This window comes from Chenopodium quinoa, unplaced genomic scaffold (assembly GCF_001683475.1).
Source record: "Chenopodium quinoa cultivar QQ74 unplaced genomic scaffold, ASM168347v1, whole genome shotgun sequence".
NCBI classification, from domain to species: domain Eukaryota; kingdom Viridiplantae; phylum Streptophyta; class Magnoliopsida; order Caryophyllales; family Amaranthaceae; genus Chenopodium; species Chenopodium quinoa.
The window spans coordinates 1,918,346-1,930,128 of NW_018744704.1; the positions used below are offsets into that span (position 1 = coordinate 1,918,346).

The 11,783-nt window shown below is 35.6% G+C and overlaps 1 protein-coding gene across 1 annotated transcript; it reads left to right on the top strand.

The window, feature by feature from the left end:
- Positions 1-4,099: 4,099 nt before the first annotated feature.
- On the top strand, positions 4,100-11,293 carry LOC110702890 (pinin-like). The gene is made up of 10 exons (XM_021880640.1): positions 4,100-4,432; positions 4,510-4,611; positions 4,703-4,768; positions 5,263-5,430; positions 5,509-5,619; positions 9,135-9,206; positions 9,685-9,768; positions 9,866-9,966; positions 10,286-10,370; positions 10,711-11,293. Exons 1-10 carry the CDS (start codon positions 4,355-4,357, stop codon positions 11,086-11,088), a joined length of 1,245 nt encoding a protein of 414 aa, XP_021736332.1. The 5' UTR covers positions 4,100-4,354; the 3' UTR covers positions 11,089-11,293.
- The last annotated feature ends 490 nt before the right edge of the window (positions 11,294-11,783 follow it).

An 11,783-nucleotide genomic window follows, 5' to 3' on the forward strand; every position in this document is an offset into this window, starting at 1 on the left:
CGGCTAGTTGCATAGATTGGGAACTAGCCGAACCCGAACCGGAAGCGGAGGTTCCTTCTTCGTTGTCGTTGTGGTCGTAAGAACGGTCTCGTGAGCGATTTTCCGCATCCAACCAATCTTTGAAACACACGCACATTTCTAGTGTTTCGGGTTTTAGACTTGTTCTTCTATCGTCTAAAACCCTTCCGGATGCGCTGAAAGCTCGTTCGGAGGCGACGGAGGAAACTTGGATAGCAAGAATGTCTCGTGCCATTGCCGCCAAAGTTGGATGCTTCGAGCTTTGTTGTTTCCACCATGCAAGGAGGTCGAGGTTGTTTATCTCATCGTCGTCCATGCCTTTGGTGAAGTCGTAACTCAGGTACATCTGCAACTCCGAGACGTCGCTTTGCGTTCTCCTGATTGATGAATCACCTGAAAACCTTGAAATCAAGTTAGTAGCTTGTGAAAATAAATGGTTGGCCTTCTTACTTACGTTTTTGGATGGTTGGGAAGGCCCTGAGCGAGGAACGGTGCCATATTTGGCTTCATAGACTCTATATAAAACAAAAAACTGATCCTTCACATTAGTCTTATAGTTTTCTACATCATCGTCAAGAAACATGCATTGAAAGTAAATGTCAACTAACATAAATGTGTTTTCATACTTTTGCCTAGGATCTAATATGGAAGCAAAAATATAAATCAAAGGAATCTCACTATAATATTTACGCCACTTTTTTTCCATTGCTGGAAGATACTGATCATAATCACTTTGATGGCGATGATCAGCGAAAAGTTGGGCGAGTAAGCATGCATTAGAAAGAAAGTTTTGAGCACAAGGATTGTAAACAGTAGAAAAACAATACGTCATGTTATATAATAACTGTAAAAATTGCATATATCTTTCACAGTTATTCCAATCATCATCATACAAAGCATTTTGTGGAAATTTTTGGTTGTAAAATAATGTTAACGGGCCCTTGTACTCAATTGCCTTTGTTAACATGTCATAGGTGGAATACCACCTAGTTGGGCAATCGGTTCTAATTTTTATTACCCTTATCTTTTGTTGTTTTAGAAAACTCTTCCATTCTTGGTATCTCATGTTAGAGCTATTAATAGACATAATAGCATCTCTAATTTTGCTGTAGTATGGGCCAATTGCCCGAACTCCATCCTGTACACATAAGTTAAGTACATGGCAAACACATCTAGTATGAAGAGCTTCACCGTCTAATAGTACATCGGTTAAGTTTTGTTTGATAAGATTAGCTGTGTATGTCATAGAGGTTGCATTATCAAAAGTCATAGACATCATTTTATCTCGAAGGTTGTATTCGTCTATTGCTTGCATTAAATGGTGAGCAATGTTAATGCCGGTGTGTGGGTATTCCAGCATTTTGAAATGTATTGTTCTTTTTTGTAACATCCATTGATCATCTACCCAATGGCAAGTCACACATAAATAGTGATATTTATAACCACTATCCCAAGAATCGGCTGTTAAAGATACTCTACAGTTAAGGTTACTCAATTCGGCTTGTAACCGGACTTTGTACTCTAGGAAATTTTTCATTGCGGCGGAACGAACGGTTTTCCTAGAGATTCTTTTATGTTGGGGTTGTAGTGCTTTGTTAATGTAGGTGTTGAATGCGTCACTTTCCGAGAAAAGAAAAGGTTGTTCGGCGTGTACTATCATTTTTCCTAGTTCATCCCTATCCCTCTCATAGATGTATGTAAAGCCGTATGGATGGAATTGGGAAATTTTTGGCTGGGTTGGATCACTAGCTGGTTTTGCACAAGCTTTCATGTGTCTAGATAAGTGTCCCGTCCCGTTTTTGGTAACTACCGTGAATACACTATTACATGTTTTACATTTTGCCCATTGTTCACCATCTTTACTTAGGACAAAATAACGCCATACCTCACTCCTTCGGTTTTTCAAAATTAGCATCTCAGTTTCGGTTAACCATTCATGATGTGTGTGATGGTTAGTAGTGGGACTAGTGGGAGTGGTAGTAGAAGGGGTAGAACCGGAGGGAATTCGGGTACTTTCTTGGCTACCTTGGCTAGAACAATAGTTTTGTTGATCACCGATATAATTAGGTGGAAATTGGTATGGTGGTAGTGGAAATTAGTTTAGTGGTGGTGCTGGAAATCCCGACGTATTATATGGCTCATAGCCCGGGGGGAAGTAAATGGGGTCATTGGTTTGACTCGTAATTTGGGGGCTCGTTGTATTTGGTGGTTCCCTAGAACTACTACTACGGATAAGTCGGCCTTTCCCCCTAGACCTAAATGATGGGTTGTTCGATGCCATAATTAACAATTAATTTTTTAATAAAAAGTGGTTAACTATAATAATAATAATTAATAACAACAATTTTAACAATAAAAATATCAATAATATTAATTAATAACAACAACTATAACAATAACAATAACAACAAAAATAAATAATAACAACAATTGTAACAATAATAATAATTAATAACAAAAATTATAACAACAACAATAACAATTAACAACAATAATAATTAAACAAGATTATTCTAATAATAACAATAAAACAATAATAAATTTAAGATTAGTTTAGATCTTACAACCGTGCTTCAACGCTCCACTAATTACGATTACAAACTTTTTAATTTTTTCCGATATTAGGAAAATAATTAGAGAATTTAAGAGAATAATTAGAGAATTTAAGAAAATAAGGATTATTAGAGATTTAGAGAATATAAGAGATAAGAAGAAGAGATTGTGATTTTGTGATTTGGGAATGAAATGGAGGTGAGTATTTATAGAATTTTTGGGGAGCAAATTGGCAAAAAACTAGCCGTTTTTTAGCCGTTTTTTTGGCTTATTAAGGAGCTAGAATAAACGGTAACATTACCGTTGGCCCGCGGGCCGTGCCTACGGGCCGTGCCTGCGGGCCAGCACGGCGGGCCATGCCCGTGCTCGTGCCGGGCCGTGCCTGGGAATTCTCAACCCTGTCCGTGGCACGGCCCGTGGCACGGGAGTTGAACTTCGTGCCGTGCCGTGCTTGAATTCGGGCCGTGTCGGGCTGCGCCGAACGGCGGGCTGTGCCGGGCGGCACGCGGGCCAACCCGGCCTGTGCCCAGGTTTAAGCATGAGTGTATAAGAAAGCTAGTGGGAGTAGTGTGATCTTTTGGTCTTGTATGTGGATGACATATTTCTCATTGGAAATGATGTTTCTATGCTAGAATCTATAAAGGTTTGGCTTGGAAAATGTTTTTCAATGAAAGGCTTAGGAGATGCATAGTACGATTTTGGGATCAAAATCCATGAGGATAAGTCCAAAAGGATGTTTGGTCTAAGCCAAGGTACTTATATCGATAAGATCCTTAGCAGTTTTAGTATGAAAAACTCTAAGAGAGGATTTCTACCTATGCAACATGGCATTACACTTGTCAAGACTTAGAGTCCATCTAGTCTTAATAAGCTTAGACTAGTGAGTTTGATTTCATATGCTTCAGCCATAAGATCAATTATGTATGCCATGATTTGTACTCGCTTAGATGTTATATATGCTTTGAGCATGTGTAACATATTCCAATCAAATCTAGATATATCACACTTGAATGTAGCTAAGAACATCCAAAAGTACTTAAGAAGCATTAAGGATGATTTCTGATAAATGGAAGTGAAAATGAGTTAGTTGTTAAGGGATACACTAGTGCACTTTTCCAAACAGATAGAGATGATTTTGATCACTTGTCTAATTAGGCACAGTCCCCGGTTGTTCGCTGAATTATGCAACCTTCTGTGAGGGAGTTCATCTTCTTGACATAGTTTTGGGAAGAAAATTCATTACTTGACCATGTCGATCACATCCTCAATTCTAACGCCAATTGCAAAATTGTACGAATAACAACCCATGAATCCAATCTTTCAGATAAAACCCTAAAAATAAATTCCAATCTTCCATAAGGGAAGAGAACAAAGACAAACACCAAACTCTCACAAAAGGAGAGAACAAACCCAAAAATTGGGAAAAAAAACTCTCATAAAGAGAGAGTAAGGAGGATTATTAATGACTAAAAAACAAAAAACAAAAGAAATAAAGAAAGAAATGAGGCTTACCATCATCAAAGAGACGATGAGTCGATAATGATAGCCCCTTGCAGCTGTCAAAGATTTTAGGGTTTTTGTTTTTTTAGAGGGAGAGAGAAGAGGCGAGAGAGTTTTTTCCTTAACTTCCTTGTAAATAGATTAGTTATCGATCTTTTAAATTTTTTTTTAAAAAAAAAAAAAAAAAAAAAAAAAAACCGACAACCCAGTATATATGTACAGACGAGGAAAACAAGGCAGTAGAACAACAACCCGGTAAAGCAGACAGTATAGACTGAGAAGAATGGCGAACCAGAGTGTTGAGAAGACTGAGGATGAACTCCGCAAAGAACTTGAAGCTCTTCAACGCCAACAACGCGAGGTCTTTCTCTCTCCTCTCTTTCTCTCTCCTCTATTTTTCCATCTTCTTCTTCTATTCAATCCAACTTTCTTCAACAGATTACTGAGCGTATTAGGGATCCAAGAGGGCTTCGTCGTGGCGGATTCTCAGGCAATGCTCAAAGGAACAATCTTCCTAATCAACGTCCTTTCACTCGACCTGTATGTTCTTCAATTTTGATTTTTTTGGATTATGTTTTCTGCAATTAGTTATCAATTAAGGGAATTTTTTTTTATTTTTTATTTTTGTTAGGGTGAAAGGTTTAATTCAAAGGACGAGCCTCTTCCGAAGCGGCGATTGAGTTCTGCAGTTGTTAAGGTTGGGTTCTTTTTTGTGTTTTGTGGTGTGTTTTTTTAGTGTGCCCTAATTTTGTAACATGTGAAATTTTAATTGGGTTTTATCATGTGTTTGAATTGTGCTGTTGCGGTGGTTTGATGGGTGGATTGTGATTAGTTGATGGGAAATTCAAAGTTGGTAATTTGTATGAGCAACAAGCTGAACATGCCGAACATGGAGATAATTAGCATGTGTTTTGGCATAATTTTCTAGATTAATACTCAATATAATGCTTAGCGTTGGTTAGTTGGGTTATATATATCATAACCATGTACGATTATATGCTGTGTAATGTCATACGATCACTAGTTTGACTGGAAAGTGGAATATGGATTAGTTTTAATATTGGAAATGTTTGATGGGTGATTTGTAGTACATAATATAACATTAGGGTTTTTTTTCGTTTGAAAAATGGAATTGTTGTTTGAATTGTTGCTTGGGGGGATGTTTGATGGCTGAAATTTGTTGAACTGAAGGTGGAAGATGGGGAGGTTGTTGAAGAAGAAATCGCAGTCCGTTACATGCAAAGTGAGGATCCTGTTGCTGGTGTTTCTGGTCCGATGGGAAAGAATGATCAAAGGTCTTCAGTTTCGCTGCAAAATCGTCCATTTTCTGCAAAAATCGGCGATGAACAAGTGGATAATGTCAGTAAATTGCTTTTGTTTGTTTTGGAGTTGTTATATTGCTGAACAGTTTATGACATCTTACAATTTGCATAATAGGGACTTGATCATCAAGTTAAGGAGGTTCCAAGAGTGTTGCCAAAAGATGAGGATCCAAGGTTGGTTAATAGGAATCGGAGGATGCTAGGTCAACTTTTGGGGACCCTGGAGGTATGGTATAATTCCTGGGGTGGGTGGGGGGTGGGGGGTGTGTGTGTGTAAGATATAACTCAAACTTTGCTGTGAAGCCAAATTCCAAAGCTACTGCTTTAGTATTGTTATTGAACTACCTTGCTGCCTGCAATAGTAGCTGTTTTTGTTTGCACACTTCTTATGATGCCTTCTCTAAAACACTTCAGTTTTATCTTTGATATTAAGTTACTTAAATCCACAGTCAACCATCAACCAATTAAACAAAAATCCTTTAATGATATAAATATGAGAAATGTTAAGAAATTAAAGCACTTTTGAGTTGAAGACCTTGAAGTGATTATGTATTTATGTGAAGTGGAGAATGACCATATGATTCTTGATATCGTAATACATTATTTTAACATGTGCTGCTTACCCGGTAAAAAAATAAAATAAAAAATGTGTTGCTTACAGAATTAAAAACCATATTAGAGGAATGCCTTTAGGATAATGATGATGTATCAAGAGAATTAATTATATAATGAAGACCATGAAGATTTGAGGAACGAGTATACAATGAGGATAAGATAGGATAAAAGATATGAATATAGATCGTATAAAATGTCTTCATCATGGCTAGTCAAAGTTTAATTATATAACTTTCATGGTTTCCCATAGCACATGTACTCTTATAAAAAAGTTGCAACCACTGTAGTTGTGTTATTTTCTGCTCTCTTTTTTCTTTTTATTAAGTATAATCTATATTTGCTGAATTTATTTTCCTTTTGAGACTTAATTTTCTAGACTTAACTTGCTTTTGCTAGACTAAGTTGTACTTATTCTGTGCTTGAATGCTTGCAATTTTTGAATGCACAAAAAGTAATGATGGTGAGAAATAGTGGTTTTGGCCATTATGCCAAGATTACCTAGGTGCTTAAGATGTGAGATAGATAGAGAGCGGGAGATAGAGAGGTCTTAGGTGAAAGGGGAAATTAGTTCTCAAAAACCTTCTATTCGTACGGAAAAGAAGGGGAGAAGCATAATGAATTACCAACTATTTTAAATTGCTTTTAATTTTTAATTTGAAGACCTAGTTAGTAACACCATTGATTGAATGAGGTGGCCTTAAAAGTCCTAAAATTGAAGCGAGAAAGCTAAAAAGAAAAGTGGCCACCAAGGCATAAAATAATCATTGTTAAAGATTTCCATGATGGTCCATGAGGAGTGTGAACATAAGAAAGTATGATTCCCCAACAAAGTAGGATAGATAGGAGAAGAGAAGAGAGAGAGAGAGAGAGAGGGGGGGGGGTTATTTTTAAAAAATAGGGTTTTTCTACATGGTACCCTTGAGTTTTTGAGTTTTCTACCTTGTACTCTCCTAAATTCAAATTTCTACTAGTGACCTTGAGTTATTAGTGTTTTTACATTATACCCTTGAGTTTTTGGGTTTTTTCTTATGGTACCCTTGAGTTGTAAAATAAATGACTAAATTAATTTGACTCAAACCAACACCATCTAAACGACTTATTTAGCACCTTCAAAGACAACTAGCATGTTTATTGCAAAAAAAAGGACTAACAACTTGAGTCCCCTCTAAAACAAGCTCTTTTAGTTAAGTAGGAGCAAAAAAATTTCTTATCTTCCATCTCAAACAATCATACAAAAGTTCCATTAAATAGCGAATAATGAAGATGGGTGATTCCTCCATCGAATATAAATATAGAAGTGGTAAATAGATCATTATGGTGTCGGTTTGAGTCAAATTAAGTTAGAGTCATTTATTTTACAACTCAAGGGTACCATGCAGAAAAACCCAAAAACTCAAGGGTACCTTGTAGAACTTTGGATTTAGAAGGGTTCAATGTAGAAAACCCAATAACTCAGGTGTACCATGTAGAAAAGCCCTTTAAAATATTTTACATGTGTAGGCTAGGTGGAATTTTTTTGTGTACGCTACTTGAAAATTGACTCTTGTGCCGAAACCAAAAAAAACTAATTGTTGCGAATGAAACAATATCCATGATATAAGAGGATTGAACCATTTTATGATTAAGAGTACTGTTTCCTATTTTATCCCTTTGAATTCTACTATCTTACGGTTGATAATAAACATCAAAATGGACTTACCAATGAGAATAAAAATATTTGGTGCTTACCAATGAGAAAAGTACAAAGTAGGTACTTACCAATGAGAATTTTCCGTATACTTATCTCAATCAATCGAATCCTTAGTCCCATTTTAAAAAGTTCAAGAGGATAGAGACCAAGTGTATATTTCAAATTCAAATACGATAGTGATAAATTATTAGTGGACGCTAGTTAATTTTAATGCACTTTTAAATACAAATATGCTGTATGCATGATGAAGCTTTTGCTCTAGTAAACCGTTTAGTTTTAAGATGTATCTACGGATCTACCCATAGTTTTTGGTCTAGTTGTTAAGATAGGCACTTTGTAGGCAGAGTTTACCCCTAATCTCAAGCAGCCTGACTTACATAACCATTCTAGTCCAATAGAACGCCTTCTCATTACTAAAATATAAATTTAATATTGTAAAGATGCAGTACTAAATTAAATGTACAGAGACTTCTTGACTTGAGCAATTGTATCATCAATAGAATGGCGTATGACTTGCTAACCATTGCCTCCCCTTGTTATGCCATTTTTTGGGGTGTTTGCTGCTTGCTCTTTCAGCATTTTGAAATTCTTTCAAGAATGTGTGTGTAGCTTTACCAAGGCAAGAAGTTCCCTGCTGTTTACAATGTTTTATTCGTAACCGCAGAATATTTTTTTCATTTTATGTCCCCTGCAGTGGGTGCTTGTACTGCTTATATTGCTATGTATATTAAACTAACGTTATTAAAGTCTATTTGTTTATCACTGTAGTTTCTGTAAAATCAAATTCATGATATTGTTTAGTAATAGAGTAGCCTCTCCTATGCAAGGAACATGCAAAATTTCTTCTGATTTATATAACGCAGAGGATCCTCAAAAATACTCACGTCGTTGGTTTTCAGGATCATTTTCTTTCATAGTTTTTTTGTTCCTTTCGGTGTTGATCTAAGCTTACTTTGTCTCGTCAGCTGATTTGTTAGAGGTATTGTGGTATGGTATGTACCAGATTTGACATTAATGCTATAAATTGCCATAGGTTTCTTACTATGGTCAATGTAGTTAGTGGGATTTATAGACCTAAGTGCCTGAAGTTACATCAGTTTTTATAGGGTGAAAGATCTGAATGTTTTTTTTTTTTTTTTTTCATTAATCATTTGAAAAGGTAATCTGTAATGTGTTCTAAAAATTAACTATGCTTTGTTTATGATTGTAAAGTGTCCCTGTTGTATTCTTTTATAGTTAATATTTGACTGGCTAAGGTACCTATCACATCGTCTTAGTTTACATGTTAGAAATTAGACTCCCAATCTGTTTGAATTTGATGCTTTTTTTCATCTACTTGTTTACAAAATTTGATTAATTTATTTTATTTTTATGGTCCTCACTTAGATATGTTAATTGGAGTTTAAATTTAACTCTCCATTTTATCTTGTTTTCAGAAATTTAAGAAGGAAGACATGAAGCTTTCAGGGACCGAGGCATACATGCGAAGATCAGATTCCTTGCAAAGAGTGAGGAACTTTCTTTCTCAAAATCTCTTCATATAATGTGAATAATAGGTTTTCTTTTTAGTAAAGGACAGTTAGATCCATTTTTTCATTAGTTACTGGCAGAAATTTCACCCATATTGGAACTTTGGTTAACATTTTACTTGTTTTTTGCTTGTTGATTAGAGAAAAAAGATACGATGAACAAGTTTTATTTTGTCTACGTTACTCCTTATTTTGCATGTAATAGGTAGTTGTTACTCAAATGGAATTTTAGTTACGTTAAACTTGTTTGTTTCTAGTTAACTGGGTAAATAAGTTTAAATGAACAATGGAACAAGTATCTTTACAGTGAGTGACTGAATTTTTTTTGTTTTGTCAATGTTGTTCTTTGTTTTTTATATAACAGTACTTTGTCTATATATGCAATGTACCACTAGCTTAAAATTTAACAGCACTTTTATGAAAGTTCTTACTGATAGAAACAATTCGTTCCTACTAGGCGGAGCAAAAGGCACGTGAAGAAAGTGAAAGGCTGAGGCAACAGGAGCGTGAAAGAATTGCCGAAAATAGGAAGCGTGATTTGGTATGTTGAGCTTGAGATGCGTGGGTTTTCCGCTGCTCTTGTTAATGGTCTAGCCTTTAGCCATATCCCTTATGTTACTCAATGTTTCTTTGGTCAGGTACTCAGGGCTCGTGTAGCTGCCAAGGCTGAAGAGAAGAAGATGGAATTGCTATTTCTTCAATGGAGCGAGCACCATAAGAAGCTTACAAATTATTTAAGGTACTTTTTTTGTGAAGTAAGTTATGGTACCTTTTAATATAGCTTTAATGAATTGTTCATTGAAATTTCTAATTTTTCTTATTCTTTGATTGTGCTGCAGGTTAATTTTAATTTAGGTCCAAAAAGAGTCCATATTGACAATTTTATTGACCAAAGATAAGTTTCAATTAATGTGCATGCCGTTCAAGCAAGGATGTCTTGATTTTATTCCTGGTGTGGCATGTGAAATTAGGTAATAATTTTGGTCGAAAGTTTCTTTTCTATTGCTGATTAGAAAGTATTTGTGCCCTTTTTTTTTGCTGTTTTCTTGGTGACTCAGGACAAAAGCGGAGCCCCCTATTTATTACATGCCAGCCAAGCCTATTGACGAAAATTCAGTATTAAATGATGAAAAGAAAGAACAGGTGATAGTCTGAAATTCATTGTGCAATTGGTATTCCCTTCTAATCTGAGTATGGAGGTTTACTTAGAAAATTGGATATCTTATATATCATACATACAAGTGAAAAACCGTAAATTAAATTTTGGTGCCATTTTGGTTTATGATTGCATTATCTGTCATATTCAGAGCTTGATTTAGTCTACTATTTGTTTCTGTTAAGGTTTAAAAACTAGGCTTGTGTCAAAGCAAAGTAATTTGATCTCCTACCATAGCAATTAGTCTGCTGATTTTTGTGAAAACATGTAATTTGCAATTTGCATATTGGGAGCTTTTATTCATTGTTGTTCTTGATGGAATTTCAGGCATTTCTGGAATGGAAGGTTGCCAGGAGAGAGGAGCTTTCTGCGTATCAGAAAGAAGTCCATGATCAGTATATTGCAAACGTTGAAAGGGATCTTGAAAGGTGGTTGACTGCTAGAAAATCAAGAAATGCAAACAATGATGCAAACTTGCAGGAAACCATGGACAAAGAGTTGGAAACACATAGGCTGGAACATGGGCCTAAGGCACGGAAAATACCGGATGCCAATAATGAAGATGAAGAGGAGGTTGAAGATATAAACGTTGCCGAGGATGATATGATGGATGATGTCCTTGACCTTGATGAGACTGAGAGAGTTGATGAACAGAACAAGCGTGATGAGGACGATGGTAATCCATCTTTAAGCGTTGTGGAGTAGGGGAATTAGAGGCATAACTGTTCTAAACTGATTTTTGTTTGGCTTGCTTCGATTTTAAGTTTTATGTAAATTATTTGACCTATATGGTTGGAACTGATTTTTGTTTGGCTTGTTTGCTCTTAAGCTCATTTTTGCAGCCATGATGTCTTTGGATTGTTACTCTTTCTAGTCAGTCGAATACTGCCTTGTTACTTGTTTGTGGACATACCATTTAAACCGAACTGGTTCTCTCTCAGAAGGCTAGACCGCTAGAGTTGAGCATTACCTGTACAAGTTGTACGAAGGGGTGTTTGGTATAGAAAATTTTGATGTAGGGAGAAAGTGAATAGGATAAGTCTACTTGTATAACTTAAGGACTAACAGATAAATGTTAGGAAGATATTTTACCATGTATACAATAAATAATCATCTACTCCCTCCGGTCGGAATTAAATGCAACTTTTGCCATTTTTGGCTGCCCAGTATTATATGCAACTTTCCAATTTATTTCCCTTTATAGTAACTTTTTTTGTATAAAATGACGATTATACCCCTAGTTATTTTTTTTATGAAATCAGATTATATACTAATCTTACTTAATTAACTAAACTAATTAAGATTAATAAAAAAAAAAAAACATCTAAAGTACTCCTAATTAAATGAACCTACCCTACCCACCATACAAATCATTTGGCAGAAGATATTTTTCTCATTCA